At 52.4% G+C, this 15,592-nt stretch overlaps 7 protein-coding genes across 7 annotated transcripts; 2 read left to right on the forward strand and 5 right to left on the reverse strand.

The window, feature by feature from the left end:
• Window positions 1–202: 202 nt before the first annotated feature.
• N0V89_002048 (uncharacterized protein) lies at window positions 203–1,272 on the reverse strand (the record flags this gene model as incomplete). The annotated part of the gene is made up of 4 exons (XM_056210858.1): window positions 203–929; window positions 989–1,042; window positions 1,104–1,157; window positions 1,220–1,272. 4 exons carry the CDS (start codon window positions 1,270–1,272, stop codon window positions 203–205), a joined length of 888 nt encoding a protein of 295 aa, XP_056074331.1.
• Window positions 1,273–1,533: 261 nt separating this feature from the next.
• N0V89_002049 (uncharacterized protein) lies at window positions 1,534–2,162 on the reverse strand (the record flags this gene model as incomplete). The annotated part of the gene is made up of 2 exons (XM_056210859.1): window positions 1,534–1,999; window positions 2,056–2,162. The coding sequence occupies 2 exons, from the start codon at window positions 2,160–2,162 to the stop codon at window positions 1,534–1,536; spliced, it is 573 nt and encodes a 190-aa protein (XP_056074332.1).
• A 741-nt stretch (window positions 2,163–2,903) lies between these two features.
• Window positions 2,904–3,676, reverse strand: N0V89_002050 (uncharacterized protein; the record flags this gene model as incomplete). The annotated part of the gene is made up of 3 exons (XM_056210860.1): window positions 2,904–3,261; window positions 3,325–3,550; window positions 3,601–3,676. The coding sequence occupies 3 exons, from the start codon at window positions 3,674–3,676 to the stop codon at window positions 2,904–2,906; spliced, it is 660 nt and encodes a 219-aa protein (XP_056074333.1).
• A 965-nt stretch (window positions 3,677–4,641) lies between these two features.
• N0V89_002051 (uncharacterized protein) lies at window positions 4,642–5,367 on the reverse strand (the record flags this gene model as incomplete). The annotated part of the gene is made up of 2 exons (XM_056210861.1): window positions 4,642–4,921; window positions 4,988–5,367. 2 exons carry the CDS (start codon window positions 5,365–5,367, stop codon window positions 4,642–4,644), a joined length of 660 nt encoding a protein of 219 aa, XP_056074334.1.
• A 678-nt stretch (window positions 5,368–6,045) lies between these two features.
• Window positions 6,046–8,762, forward strand: N0V89_002052 (uncharacterized protein; the record flags this gene model as incomplete). The annotated part of the gene is made up of 2 exons (XM_056210862.1): window positions 6,046–6,085; window positions 6,136–8,762. 2 exons carry the CDS (start codon window positions 6,046–6,048, stop codon window positions 8,760–8,762), a joined length of 2,667 nt encoding a protein of 888 aa, XP_056074335.1.
• Window positions 8,763–12,039: 3,277 nt separating this feature from the next.
• N0V89_002053 (uncharacterized protein) lies at window positions 12,040–13,870 on the reverse strand (the record flags this gene model as incomplete). Its single annotated transcript, XM_056210863.1, has 5 exons — window positions 12,040–12,365; window positions 12,415–13,040; window positions 13,103–13,447; window positions 13,504–13,817; window positions 13,865–13,870. 5 exons carry the CDS (start codon window positions 13,868–13,870, stop codon window positions 12,040–12,042), a joined length of 1,617 nt encoding a protein of 538 aa, XP_056074336.1.
• A 242-nt stretch (window positions 13,871–14,112) lies between these two features.
• On the forward strand, window positions 14,113–15,592 carry N0V89_002054 (uncharacterized protein; the record flags this gene model as incomplete). Its single annotated transcript, XM_056210864.1, has 3 exons — window positions 14,113–14,172; window positions 14,218–14,383; window positions 14,541–15,592. The coding sequence occupies 3 exons, from the start codon at window positions 14,113–14,115 to the stop codon at window positions 15,590–15,592; spliced, it is 1,278 nt and encodes a 425-aa protein (XP_056074337.1).

Genomic DNA, 15,592 nt, shown 5'->3' on the forward strand with positions numbered 1-15,592 from the left:
CTGCGTGCCGTATCAGGCAATACCAAAAGGCAAGTGAACTCCAGCAATCAGCAAGACCGGTCTTTCCATATCTCGTCTTGTAATGTTATACAATGCAACCGTAAAGTTCTTCGATATCATCGGCGCTATTCCAGCCATAATCGCGTACTCTAGTGTAGCTCCAACTTCCTGTACAATTCACTCGAATGTCATGTCTCCAGGCCTACTCAATGATAAGGTCGATACCCTTCTGTTGGAGAGCCTTCTGCACCTCTTCAACGTAAGCCATAACATGGTCTTCACGGCAGCGGATCCTCAAATGGAGCTGGTTGAGTGTTATAGGCCAGCGATCCTCCAGTTCGTCAGGCTCCTTGAGAACGAGCATTGGCATAGGGGGAGGCGGTCGTGGACCAAAGAGGTCGACCGTTGACCAGATTGGTGATGTCGTTGGCGGTCGTACATCGCGTTCCAGAAGTTGAAAACGACGCTTAGTCTCGAACTCCTCGCACTGAGCACAGTCCCAAATGCGATTTCTGCCGAACTTCCGGGGAGGGAGGTACTCGACGTTGAGAGATTGGAAAAGCCCAACATGATTATGTCGGGTAATTTCCGCGCGGAATGTCTTCAGGTAGGGCGGTGCCGTCCTTGAGAGCCACTCGTCGAGGTGTGACAGACACTCGAACTTGAAAGTTGTCATATTGAAGGGAAGGAGGCGAGTCTCGACGTAGAGCTGGCGGCAAGTGAGAGTCATGGCAAGAGGTCGGTGCTTTGGTGCGTACTGCCCCTTTCGCCAATATGCCTTTGAAGAACAAGCAACTGCTTTTCCCCTAACGGTATTTCCGCTGAGTGGATACGACCATCGATTGTCGTCGACCACGTACTCGTAGACGATGTTACGGATTTCGGCGGGAAGGCAGAGTAGTGTAAGTTTCTTCGAGTCTTCTTCACGTCTGTTATTGCCACATGTTAGTAGCTTTTACCGATTGTAGACGCACATGTAATTACTTACCTTCGAGCAGTGAGAGCTTGGATCAAGAGCGCATTCTTTGAGTCCTCTCCTCGCCTATTAATTTCCCTTGTTAGTAGCTTTGCCCAATTGTATACAGACGAATATAGTTACTTACTGTCGAAAAGCGAGAGCTTGTATCAAGCGCGCATTCTTCGAGTCCTCTTCGCGTCTATTGTTTTCACACATGAGTAGCTTTTCTTCAGTTGTATACAGACGAATATAGTTACTTACTGTCGAAAAGCGAGTGCTCTGACCAAGAGCGCTAGACCGATTAGACGCGCCATGGTGGGTTGACTTCCATCGAGCGCGGTGCGGAAGCAGGCGTGCGGTTTTTAAATAGCAGTCGCAAGGCCTTGGGCGGACCTTCCGAATTCACTAGACTAATGCGCCGCCGCAACGGTTGAAAAGTTGATGACTCGCGATGATACATGGCACAATGATAAATTGCTCACTGACGCAGTACCTCACCTGCTCAATCCTTTCCAAAAAGTCGTGATGATTTTGAATTAATGCCCTTTAGACAGCATCCCGGATACACCGTCCTCTCAATTCGCCTCCGGTCGCTTCGCCGTCAACTCATATCCACTCTTCTCCACCGCCTTCCTAAACGTCACCGTCTCCTTACACGCCTTCAACCACTTCTGTATATTCGGCCACTCCCTCCCCTGCGTCCCCAACCCCGTTACCAAGATGAAGTCAATGCTGAATTGCATCATAGTATCCGCCGCCGTGACATGCTCTCCACACAAAAAGCTACCTTGAGAGAAGGACAGCTCCGTTTCCAGCCAGTCAAGGTCCTTCTGCACATTAACGGCGAGGCCGTTCTCGGTCTGCTCGAGCACGCCGTCGTCCTGTGCTTGCTTGGGGATGTTCCATCGCGCGTAGGTTATCGCGAGGCTGTGGATCATGAATGTGCCTTCGGCTGCGTGGAGCCACTGGAGCACTTTTATCCTCTCGTCCACATCCTTGGGTATTAGTCTGTTCTCCTTATCGTACGTCTCGCAGAGGTATCTAGCCCACTGGTTAGCTTTCTTCTTGCCTAGCCATTATGCTGCTGTGCCACGCACTCTGTGATGACGCCGCTCTCATATACCCTGACCTCGCCATCTTTGAGCGACGGAAACTTTCCGAGCGGGTTGCCACTGCTGGCTTTAAACTCCTCGGGCGCTTTCATATTAGACATGCGGTTCGAAAAGCGAATGTCATAGTCAAGGCCGAGTTCTTCGAGGAGCCAGGCGATGCGGATCGAGCGCGACGCTTGCAGGAACCAAAGTGTTATTGGAGGCATTTTCCATCTACTCCGGTCAACAGCGCTTGACTTGGATCGAATGTAATCGGCAAGCTCCCTAGAGTATGTACAATGCAAAAAGGCGATGAGGTCAGAACAGGCTCCTACTACGAGGTTGGTGAGAGGGTACTGTTGTTGTGGATGAGATCAGACGACTGTTCCCCATTCCGGAAATTCACGGTCTATATGAGCGCATGTTGACGAGCGTCATAAAGATCGGGTCAACAAACTCTTTTGCGGGGAATCAGGGTCCACCATCCGATGAGAGGACCAATCATGCTTAGGGACGCGTGGGAACGGACCGCTCGGAAGGAAACAAAAGGTTCCATTTCAGTGCACAGGAGTTACGCTAGGTAGTCCGATATGGTGTCATTGGTGAAGTGTTATGTAAGCGCACTGGGTCTGTTCGGTGAATGTTCGGACCACGCGAAGGGGTATTCGATGTAACATGCAACTACGCATTGTTGAGACTAGAACCAGAATTTACAAGACGAGACTATTCAGATTACAAGCTGCACGTAGTTACAGCATTACTCTCAGCCCGTCCACACTGCGGGTCCGGGTGGCGTATACGAAGTCTGACCCTGCACGTGTGTTAATTTAAATGCCGTTGCCTACATCAAATATTCAGCCACTCACCGAATAAATATTAACCTTCAACCCCGGGTCCGTGTTTTTGTACGCTCCTGGGAAAGCCACCAGCGGGCTAGGAGAACCACTTCCACCCCCAGTAACACTAAGTTGCGCGCAAGAGATGTACAGTTGCGCTCCGTTGGCAGCACTCGCACCGTGCAGGGCGATGTGCTCGATCCTAAGCAGGTACTCGCCGCTAGGTACGTTCTTGGGAATCGTCGCACTGAAGGAGGCCTGATTAAGAGAGGCCCAGGAGAGCGCCCCATTGCTCACGGTAGCCTTCTCGGCGTAGATCTTGAACCATACGTTGCCGGAACCGTCCCAGGTTGCTGCTGTTTGGCCTGAGGGGACCCTTTTCATCTTTTAGTCCTACCCTCCCAATAATACACAGATGAAAGAGAAAGGAGGGACCTACTTCGCCATGTAGAACTGGATAGGGCCCTGGTGGAAAACCGCTTGGTTTGCCTTGAACGTCACGCTACTGCCTGCCGCCACGCTCTGCGTCGCCACTCCCTTGTTGCTAGAGGTGTAGCAACGGACGAGATTCGAGGAGACATCAGTCACGGGGCCGTTGGATTGGTAGTTGTCGGTTTGGCGGACGTACTGCCAGGCGGTGGAGCTGCCGATGGAGGGGAACGTGTCTTGGTCGCGTTAGATGAAGATGAGTTCACTGTAGGTATGAACGACTCACAATGTCTAGGCTGCAGTGTCGCTCCATTGACAGAGCTTGCGGCGACCGCGACGCTGAGTGCTGTGGTGAACTTCATCTTGGACAGTCGTGATGCGGGCCTTCAGGACAGCGCGAGCGATAATAGTAGATCTTTCCCTAAGCCATCATATACGATTCTTACGCACAAGCGTGCCTTTGCGCCATCCTATCATGTCGTTGCTGTCATGCTTTTTCATTGTTGCCGCGGCGGTGTTAGATTGATTGAGCCGGTGGATGCGCCGCAATGGGCTTGTATATATTGATGTTAAATTGCGATTCTGGTAATGATCTTGGAGATTGGGCACGTGGAGCCCCACGTTTCGGCTTTTGGATTCTCGGCATTGAAAACAGAGTCGCATAAGTGACCATGTTGGTAGGACGGGTTTCCACCAACGGAAGTGCATATCTGGACTGGCTGCGGTCAGGGGATGGTCCACTGCGCGTCAGCGCGAATCGATCGGGAGCATGCAAGAAGAGGATAGGCAAAGAGTACAGTAACGCGAATTCTGAATTCGCTATTATGAGAGCAAGAAATGCAACGATATCCTGAACAATGCGTATGAATGTAGACTGACCGACTGCATTCGCCTACCGTTAACTGCCACCGCCAATATCAACATCCGCGCACCGCACGTCTGCGTCATCCTGTCAAGCTTCATCTGTTTTGAAGGCACAGTATCGTGCATCCACTGCCGCAACTAGCCTCCTCGTTGTCCTTCCTGGGGGTGCGACTTTGCTACACTAGGATATACCAGTGACCGTGCATTGCGCATTGCTTCATGCATACGGCTTTGGCCTGCTAATAGCCGGCTTGCTTCCCACGGTGCCGTATGCGGTCCTCCTGCGAAGCGTGGACTCGTCGGTAGGCTGCCGAAGACGCGCAGCGAAGTTCATTGGCTGGTCACTTGCAGTGCGACCGCGCAGTGCGTCGCATGCTTCGGCATCCCAAGCTGAAAATCTTATATCGTGCAATCGTGGTGATGCACGAGGTGATTCGTTCTTGTTCCCGTACCGTATGTTGTCTCACTTCTTCATCTCTTTCTCGAACTCTCTCATCTCCTTGCTCAAGCTTTGAACGTCTTCCTGGCCCATCATCTGCGCACTCATCTCCAAATCTCGAATGACGTTCTCGAGCCCGTGCACCAGAGCTTCTATCTCCGCTCGCTGTGACGTGACGGTAGAGAGGAGTTGCGTGTTGGCTTGCTGCGTGTCAGCAAGTCGCGTGTTCATTTCGGCGGCTTGCGTCTCGAGGAAAGGCATGAGGTGCGCTAGGTGGATTTCTGCAGGCGGTAACGTATGCGGGCTAATAGCACATGGTCAGGATAAGTGCGATCGCAGGTGTTGCCAGGGATAGTGGAGAAGAACTCACGGCACAGGTGTTTCGACAGGCCCGCCATTGGCCTCGGCGCGCTTCTTTCGCAGCCGTGCGTCCTCAATAGACTGATCCAAAGAGTTGAGTAGCTGAACAACGTTCCGCTTTGCCATTACTTCATCGAAGTTAAGCTTCCATGTTCGTTGCAGCTGGTTGAGAACTTGGCTACGTAAACTCTCCAGCACCTCGGGTGCTTGTTCTGCGGCGGTAGGGAAGCACGACGCAAAATTGGCAGTGGAACACTTCTTCAGCGTCGCCTCGACGGCTTGATTGTAGATCCTTATGAGACCTTGGGCGCGTGGTCCGGGTGTGTCTGCTATCGGTGGAGGAGGCGCGGGAGAGGGCGAGCGAGACTCTGCCTCTGTCGCGGCCGGCATCGCAGCGGAGAATCAATAGTTGAGTTGCGACAAGTCGCGCAAAGGAATGGCGGCAGTGGTGCTGGTTCTGGAGAAGAATGCTCTCCGGCGCATTCGCACTGTTTACCACGTCAACAGACGCGGGACCTATGGACGCTAAAGCCACACGTGACCAGGCGTTTCGACCCCGCAATCTGGCGAAGCAGGGAAAGCACAACGGCCTAATCTCCACGCATTTCGCGCAGATCTTCGAGCTGAGCGTGGCTGTAGGGTTGGATCAATTCACGATATGGTATCATTCATCTAAGTACATCCGGACGTTTGAAGGTGATCCGCTGGCAACGTGGTGGGCTGGCTGTTGGCCAAAGCTCGCCGCTAAGCGAGCGTCTTGTACATGACGATCATGAGAGTTCAACACCATCAGACGTGTCCGGATCCTGCTGAAACGTCACAGGAATCAAGGCAGCATCTTGACTAGTTTGATAGTCCCAATAGAACCTTCTTCAGCAAGCCTGTCGCACCAATGCCTTCGCTGTGACATGTAATATCCTGAGGTTGGCCTCCCAGCCTCCTCTGCCAGCCACCTGCAGCATCGGCCACCAAGGTCACAGCTGTACAAAATCGACTGCGCGTCCCGTGGTACACTAATCATGCAGCCATTCCGCATACCCACATACTCTTAGTGCTTCTCCCAGCGACATGAGCCTGGAGTCCCCATTCCAGCTCAAGCAAACTAACGGTAAGTGCGACGCAACAGTCAAGGTAGCACTCACTGACGATGTGGCACAGTCAGTCGCCCACGTCTCTCCCACTCAGACTCGCAGCAAAGCATTGCTGCGTCTCAAGCCGCCTCAGAGGGCTACTACAGCCTCTCCGAGAACTCGTCGAGCGAGAGTGATACTCGCAAGCTCCGCTACACCACACCGCCTTCTCAATACCGCACGCCAGCAGAAAGTCATGAGCATTTGCAGAACCACGCCGACGCAGCGATAGCATCATTACGGGGAGTGGGCGTCCAGCGCCACCCACCACCCACCAACGACCGCCCTGTCTCCACCATTGTCGAAGAGCGATCAGACACCCAGGCAAGCAGGCAGCGGCCCATGGACTCGGAGTCAATGGCCACCACCCCCGGCATGGACACGACCCCCTACATCCGTTTTGCTATCGATCAGCTCACGCGCGATGAAGAAGTGCGAGGCAGTCGCATGTATCCGCAAGATCACGAAGATGCGACACAGGTGTCTGACGATGACCCCGAAGATGAGGCCGACTACCCAGTCGAGCGCATAGTGTCCGATGAGCGTCTGGGCTATATGGCGCAGAATGCTCGAACTCAAGACAGATTATCGCGGCACATGCCGCAAAGGAAGTCCCGACAAGCGCCGAGCTCACAGGAAGGTGCGCTGGCAGTGAAACAACTACATCAGGAACGGACGCCAGAAAAGGCGCAGAAGGACGTTTTTATCGCTCATGACGTGCCCCACGCGCCACTGAACTTTCTGCCCGGCATTCTTCGTCCTCTCTGGCTTCTTCTGTTCGCCTTTACATGCTTACTCATGCTCGCGGCTCTCATCTTCTGTGCCATCTATTCGAACCGACAAAACGGCATTGGACTATGGGATTACCAAGTATTCGGTGACAACCGATACTTCGTCTTCGAGTACCTGCCAACACTGCTCGGAGCACTCATTCTTCTGTGGCTTATCCAGGTGCAGGTCGCACTGCAGCGGGTAGTGCCCTTCATCGCTATGGCCTCAAATCAGTACCACCAGCGGTCAGAGGCTATCTTTCTGCAGCTTTACCCGACCCAGTTTCTGTTTCCCAGAACAGAGTACTTCCGCGCCGGTCAGCCCTTAGTCGGCGTATGCTTCTTCATTTTCTGGCTCTTTCAATGGACGATACCCCTTCTTGCGTCTTCTTTCAACGTACGATATGATATGGATAGAACAGTCTGGCGATGGGTGGCTGTACAGGGTGTTATGTGGACGGTAATTGTGCTATACATACTATTGGTGGTAGCACTGCTTGTGCTGGTGATCATTCTCCGGAAGCCAACGGGGCTAAAGTGGGATCCTCGCTCCCTGGCCGATATCGTGACGCTCATGGAACGTTCGAACATCACGACCGACTACCGCGGCGCCGAGACGTTTGAGAAAAGGGACTTCGATAACCTGAAAGGAAGATCGGATCGCTTGGGGTACTGGAGCACGACACGAAGCCCGAATGACGTCTTCCATGGCATCGGCGAAGAAGGCGTCGCAACCCGAAGGTATTCAGTTGAAGACGGGCGTATCCGAGAGAAAGGTGCAGAGCGCACATACCCGGATGCAGCGGCTGTACGGCGAAGCCATCGACCAAGCGACTTTTCTATCCGCATGGACATCCGCAGCCCCAATGTCCGTTTGAGGTATCTCCCTTGGTGGCTGCGCACCTCAGCCGTGTTGCTCTGGATCGTCACCGCCATGGTGCTTCTGGTTGCATTCCTGGTCATCAGCTTCGTCAACAGTGCGGTCCGCCTGGGCTTCCTTCCCCAGGTCTTTGCCCGCACTAACGCTGCCGGATTCTCCGCCTCAAACTTCCTCTACTCATTCATCCCGGCGCTCATTGGCCAAATCCTCTTCCTCATCATCCTCACCTTCGACTACACCTTCCGCGTTCTTCGCCCGTACATTTCGCTTTCCTCCAAAGGCGGCGCAACAGCAGAAACTTCCCTCCTCATCGACTACTCTTCCCGCCTTCCTCTCTCTGTCACATTTGCCGCGCTAGAAAACCAGCACTACCAGAACGCCATCCTATCCCTCGTCTCGCTCACCTCCTTCGCAATTCCCATCCTCGCGGGCGGCTGCTTCTGGACGCAGTACTACCCCAATTCGGACGTCGTTCGCGTTGCCGCTGAGTTACCCGGGTACTACGCACTGTGCTTCTTCCTCGCGCTCTACGCCGTCACTTTGCTGGCTGTCTGGCCCGGCAGAAGGCGGGCAGCGCTCCCACACCGCAGCACCAGCTTTGCGGAGATCATCAGCTGGGTATACCAAAGTCCGATCCTCACAGACCGCGCGTTCAGCCGCCCGCAGACGAAGCCCGAGCTTGTAGCACGGCTCATGGGCTCAGCGTATGCGGAGCGATCATGGGCGCAGTCTGTAACTTCGCTTATGCGTCCGTCCCGCGATAACTTGAAGGATGAGCAGGGCGCGAGGAGAGGGAAGAAGCACGTGGAGAAAGATGGCGTTGAGAGACACAACTCTACGCTAGAGCCAGGCAAGACGCGGTACGGCTTTGGCATTCATGTCGGTCGGGATGGCCTCGAACATCTCGGCATCGATCGTGTAAGGCGCGGAGGCGAGCGATCCGGACGCGAGCTTGTTATTTGGGAGGAGCAGAATCGGAGGAGCTGGGTTGGTTCTTCGGCGTGAACTCACTCACGCAATGCATAACGACAGCGAGCTTTTTTCAGATACTCATGGATTTCTTTCGGAACGGCGTACTATACGAGCATATGGGTCACGGATTCACGGCATGGCATGGCATTAGACTTTACGAATTGACTTCAGCGGAGGATGAATATAGGGTGTGTATATAATGAGACTAGGGACTAATGGGCGATGATGGAGATGTAATTGCGCCTGCAAACACTGTGCGTGAAATAAGAAGTACATAAACACGACTGTTTCAAAGACACAACTTTCCCTTGGTTCCAATATACATGTGCTGCTCAACCATATACAGTAAGGATCATGGGATGAGTGATAGCAGGGGAGATAAAAAGTAGACATGCACAGTGGTCGTGCTCGTAACTTGCCAAGTAGCTGTATGGAAAGGGGAGACTGGGCGACTCTGACTCCGGGAAGGAAGCACTGGGTGGACCCGGGGATTGACTTGAGGGGTCGTGTGGGAGATGCTAAGGATGGGAAAGAATTGGCTGTGGTGCGATGAGGTATAGTTTCCGTATGTCATGGTTGGTGGCTTCTGTAATGGTGAGTATAATGATTGCGGAGGCGGGAGACAGGCTGACGAAGGGGAGCTAGAGATCATCATTGCGAAGCACGGAGATACGGAGCAGGGGCGATGCGGGTAGAAGGAGGTTCACCGACAGCGATGCAGTGGGTGCATTGGATGCTGCAAGCTCTATTTGGGTGCTGAAGGGTTATGATTCTTGTCTTACGAAACAGGATTTCCGCTGAACTGATGGAAGAGGAAGCTCAAGGTTGCAACTATGGTGTTGCTTGTAGGGCGCTGGAAAGTGAACTGAAATTTTGGCTTCGAGCTCTGGTCGAGTTTGATTATCTATGCACTGAACAGGTGGTGTAGACTCTCTCTGATAGCTCCAACCGTGCTATCTAGACCGCATGGTGTGAAATCGTGTTTACATGATTTATTCCACGAAATCGTCCAGACCAGTCAGAAACATGCATTTGTTGCCAGTTGGGAAGAGGTCGGAAGCCTCATCGACGGTAGGCAGACATGCAGCATACGTATGGGACCTGATGCCAGATCTGTAGAGGGATGTGCTCCGTTCAGCCAACCCTCGGTCGGACATGTGCTCTTGTCTGAGCTTGAGTACTTTGCACTAGTTGGATATTGGGCAGCCTGCCGGTTGGTCTCACGATTCGGGTGTCAGTGCGAGGGAGATGCATGAGCGGATTGCTAGTGTCGAATTTTCTATTATTGTCAAAGACCTTGAAGCGATCAGTGCCATTTTTCGCATTAGCAATCTTTTCATGTTTCCCCTTTGCATGCGGTCCACCGAGTGATCGTCGATAAATGAAGGGCGCATATGTGGAGAAAATGCCAATGCCAGCGTGGCACTCACTACTTGGAGAAGCCCCCTGACCTCTTACAACTTGTCCGTGTGGGGGTACCGCAGGTAATCACCACTCCCGATGTCCCACGAGGCGTAACAGTTGTATATCATTTCAAGTTGGCGACTATCAGAGTAACAATGATCAACGTCTTGCCATTCGATACGAAGACCCCTGAGCTTAATTGCGCGTCCGTTCCATGAAGCGGATATTCATCAGGGTGCCCCGGACTTGAGTATTGCTTCGCCACTGGTAATATGCATTGAAGCCATGTCTTCATGGGGCCAAGCGCCATGGCCTGGAAATCTCTAGAAAGTCCTACCCGGACTCTTCGGGGTTGTCCAAGAATACGATAACCGAACCTCGCGTAGCTGGCTCGCATAGGACGTGTTACCTAGTTGGGAGCAAAAGTCGTAAGACATTTCACGACTGTACTTGGCAAAGATAGCCTGGCTGCATTCACCGGACGGAGATGAATGATTACGATTGCGTTACTTCGTTGGAACTGGCTTGGAGACCCTCGCATGATTCCATCCGAGTGGAATCACACGAGTTGCATTGTGTTGACGCGTTCCAATCTCCCGTGATTCATACCGTCTATGCAAAGACCTTCATTGTGAGTCGACTCGCCTGGCATGTTCCGCCTTGATCTCTGTGACCCATGTTCGTCTCTAGCGATCGGACAAATGTTGCTTATGGAATCTGAAACTGACTACTTACAATCGACAGAAAACGGAACGCTTTACTGTGCCGCACGTCCTTGCGAAACGGAGCTTACGCAATGGCTTGGGATGAAGACCAGCTGAAGATGCTTGCGCCACGTGATGCGGCTCCAACCTTGACATTCACCTGCCGCGCCTGGCTGGCACCATGACAAAAAGCCGCAAGCAGGCGATTGCCATCATGCCGAAACTTTTCGGAGCGCAAGTTCACGAAACTAGGACTATATAGGCGCGGGGATGTGCAATACAGTTCCGCAAGCCAAACCCGATTTCCCCGAACCTGGCTTCTCGGCGACTGACACACCGATCAATGTAGGCGCGAGCCGTCACACATGCGAGTTCATGCCAGAAAGTATCTGCTCCGGTTGATTAAGAGACGCTTGAGTGATAGGGTGTGGTCTTGGGCGCCGTAAGTGGCCTTGAGGTGCGTACACGCTAGACCTTGGCTGAGTTTAACTTGGCGTACTCCACTCCATGTTCGCAGGGTTATGGGCGGCCGGATCAGGATTGTGGAGGGATAGGTACAGGGAGCTTGTGGTTGGCCGAAGTTGCCAAAAGCAATAAGAGAGGACTCGGTTACACGTGAACAGTGAGGCTGATGAGAGACAAGGCAGGTGCCCCACAGATATTATAGCCGCAGCGAATCAAAGAGACAGATGTGTTATTCGCAGACAGAGATGAGTGATGTGCAGGCATGTGGAAGCTTGTCGCTTGGAGTGATTAGTGGGGGCGTTTTTGGCGCCTCTAGACCTGTATACCGGCGTGGTACAACCCGTACAGCCGCGCGCTAGATCGTTCACACGCCGCGAAATTCATTGATCAGTAATACCTACCCAAGTACATGGCAGCCTTGATGTTTGACCAAACCCAAGTCAGGGGAAGATAGGACGAATAGCGGCGTCGTGATGTCCGAACCTCGAGCGAGACAAGCGTACGCCTAAAAGCCTAAAAGTGAATCCGTTTCGGACTGGGAAGACTTTCAACCATTTTTGCGATGGGATCGCCACAGCTGACGCGATGAATGAGGGTTTTGGCTTTGAAAGGAGCGGATGCATGTATTCCTCATGGCTGGACCGACTGCGCAGAGGACCGAATGATACGGCGCTTTTCCGACAACGCTTGTGATCTCGTGATGGAGTTGGAGCTGAACACCCGCGTTTTGCCCACACTCAATCCTTCAGCTGAGCTTCCTCACAGATGCATCTAGGGCATACGCAGAGGCCTCCTAGTGCTCCTACGGCCCACTCACGCCTCTCCTGTACTGAGAGTCGGATATCGCAGTAGTGACTGAAAACCTCTTCTCCCTTCTTCAGCCCAGGTCTTTTCGGAACTCGCCGCTCGTAATCGACGAGCTGCTCGCGAGCCCAGAAGCGCATGCTACCTTTCCATTCCCAAGTTACATTTGGATCACAGCTGTGGTTTGCAAGACACCACATAGGATGCACAGCGCCAATCTCAGGCCGGCCATCAAGGCCCTGTTGCGCAGATGCTGTGCCTATCAGATGTTAGTGATGTAATGCATGTGGTGGAAACCCATAACTGACCTCGAAACTTCGCGTACAATGTGTTGAAGATCCACGTGTCATATCGATGGCTTTGCTCGTAAATGTTGACGTCCATCTTCTCCAAAACGTGCAATGGTCTCAAAACATTAGCTTCAAAAGAGAATGATAGAGTCTGTGGAACAGATGCAAATGGATCCGAATTCAAAGCACAATTTTCACCCAGATCGAGGCCGTGATAATCGCCCCAGATGTAGCGAACCTCTTTTAGATCAAGCGGGTGGACATCCTGTGTTTCAGCCATTCCCATGGCCCGCACCAGCAAGAGCGTGTACAGCGAGTCAGCGGCTTCACTTGCTGAGACCTTCTGTTCCATATTCACGCCACACAGAGAAGGATGGTAGTTATCTTGCGCTAGGTCGTGGCATTCTTCACTGCAGAAGAAGACTTCATCGCACCCGTCGCATGATATTGTGGCGGAATGCGGATCATCGTCTGTGCTAGAAAGAGAAATGCTGCAGGCATCGCAGTAAGAGTCGTGCAGTCGTGATATGCCCGTCAGCAGAGACTTCTCTGTCAATATTCCTTCTCCAGGCGAGATGTCTTCTTTCGCAAAGACGCCGAGTTGTTTCACAAAGGCACTGTTGTCACTCGCAGACGAACGCTCACTACTTACAGTCATTAGCTTAGCAGGTAGCCACGATCACGTGGTAACAGGTCTTGTACTTACCCCAATAATGGAAGTTCCGAAACCCTGACCTCAAGCTTGTGCGCAATACGTTCCATTTCTTCGTTCAGAAATTGGAGTGCCTCAGGAGAGAACCTATCCGGCTCGTGCTGGTTCCATGGATAGAGCTCTCGGCGTACAAATCCTTTATCAGGGTAGTCTTCGATATTGATTGCATCAATATCATTATTCTTCAATGTGAAGTGCGAGCGCAGCTTTAAGTCGAGCGTTTTGCGGTAGGATGCAAGCGATTCTTCTTCAGGAAAAGCTCTGAGTGCACGTTTAATAAATCCAGCAGCACTTCTAAGACATCCGCAATAGATAAGACAAGGAATGAGAATCTCATACCTAACGAAGGTCAGCGCATGTCCATTGATCGGAATGGCAACCTCGCGTAGACTTACGCGTGTTTCAACCCGCAAGACTTGGCCCATTGGATTACCTTATCGGTATCCTCTTCCAGGGAGCCGCTCTGCTCTTGGTAATCACTTGTAGCAGCCTCTAGGGCTTCGTCGTGGAATTCGCCCGTCTCCACACACTCATCGACGAGGAGAAGCGCCTTGTAGGCATCTCCGGCGGCAAGATCAGGATATCCCAGACTCCTATATGCATTGGCAAGGGAAAGCCTATGATGAATGCTATAAGGCTTCTCTAGTGTATCTGTTTGAAGCTTGGCAAGCTCGTCGAGCCGGTCCTGCAAGGTATGACTTGCTGTCGTCTGGACAGCGTTAGGCGGCAGCGCTATTCGTTCATTTAAGTTCTTACAACCATACTGTTCCGGAAATATGAGAGAAGTCTGCGAACTTTAATTCACTGCAGACTAAGAAGGTATCGGCTGGTGCATGTGGGTAGGTGAATTTTTGCCGCACGTGAACGCTTGGCGGAGCCCAGAATTTCGACGGGGCTAAGCGCGGCTAACGCCGAGCATTCGTTGACCACGCTAATTGCTACACCACACTTGACAATCAACAGCCATTACATTCCCTTGTCATTGCTCGAAGCCGTCACGCAATATGTTGCCGACGGTTCCAGAGCTTGTGGCTCATTTTCTGAGGTCAAATGGATACAAAGAGGTGATCACGTCAATAGCGTATAAATATCCAGCTAACGTGACGTAGACATTGGCTGCCTTTATCGATGAGGCAGGGCTTCCCGTTGATACGGGAAGCGGCAATCTCAAGATCACCATTGAGCAGATATTGCAAGAGAAAAAGACCTTTGACACGAGTTTGAATTTCGAAAAATTAGGTTTGGAAGACAAAGATCGTGGGTGGCGAAGCATCGGTGAGTCTTCAGCTCTCATCCCTGTTACGTCGCTGACCGGTGTTCATAGCCCCGTCAAAACCAATCGTTGTCAACTCTTCGCCGCGGAGCAACATTCTCCATGTATCTCCACTTAGCTTGCTCCTGCCATCCAAGCCGCAACTGCAGACTTACTTAGCAGCAACAACGGCAGATCGGCGCTTACACCTGATCGACCCCGGCTCTTCTCCGCACAGCGTGGTCCAGTCATACTCTACATTCCAAGACTCACCTATATTAGACCTTGCAGTCATTCGAGGTAGGTATGTGCTGGCGGCCTCTATGTCAGGTAAACTGCTACTTTTCGACACGAAGACCGAGCAAGTCCTGGATCAGAGGAAAGACCACGGAAAATACGTCGTTAAACTAGCTACATGGCCCACAGAATCCTATACCATTGTGGCTACCGCGGGGTGGGACGCTAAAATCTTCCTATACAGTATCAGTACCGACCGTGCGGCACTTCAACTTGGGGAGCCCATCGCAACGATGTCACTTCCGACCGTCCCCGAAACACTTCTATTCATTCGATCTCCTGAAACTTCGCGTCCTATACTGCTTCTCACTCGCAGGGATTCTACGTTCCTCCACTACTACGCCATTACACCGGTAGGGCAAGGGTCCGCTATCTCGCTTCTTGGAAAGCAAAACCTGGCTCCACATTCCAATTCGTGGGTTGCATTTACACCGGTCGATGTGCAAGTCAATCCTGTCGATGCTTCGGTTGTTGCAGTTGCAACCTCCTCGACTCCACATATGAAACTGCTGATAGCAAAGTTGCTTCTACCTCCCGAAGAAGTGGCCACGGCGGACAGAACCGAGCAAGTGCTCGTAGAGCCGGTAACACAAGCTTCACAAGCTCGTGCTAATCTTCTCCTTCAGGAAAAAGAAGAAGCGGCCATCATGGTCAACGTGACTACCATGGCTCCACAAACAGCCTATTCCACGCCACGACTAGTCTGGCGGCCTGACGGCTCCGGCATCTACGTTAGTTCGGACGACGGTATTGTGCGCGGATTCGAAGCGAACACGGGTCAATTGAGGGCATCTCTGGACGCTCACGAGCCTGGTTCGAAGATCCGATGTCTCTGTGCCGGGCAGGCCAAGTTTGCTGCTGGTGACACTCAGGAAGAGGAGTTTCTATTGACCGGCGGTTTTGATCAGAAGCTGGTCCTCTGGAGGACTGATTGA

Source organism: Didymosphaeria variabile (genome assembly GCF_027946475.1).
Source record: "Didymosphaeria variabile strain IMI 356815 chromosome Unknown scaffold_2, whole genome shotgun sequence".
In the NCBI taxonomy this organism is placed as follows: Eukaryota; Fungi; Ascomycota; class Dothideomycetes; order Pleosporales; family Didymosphaeriaceae; genus Didymosphaeria; species Didymosphaeria variabile.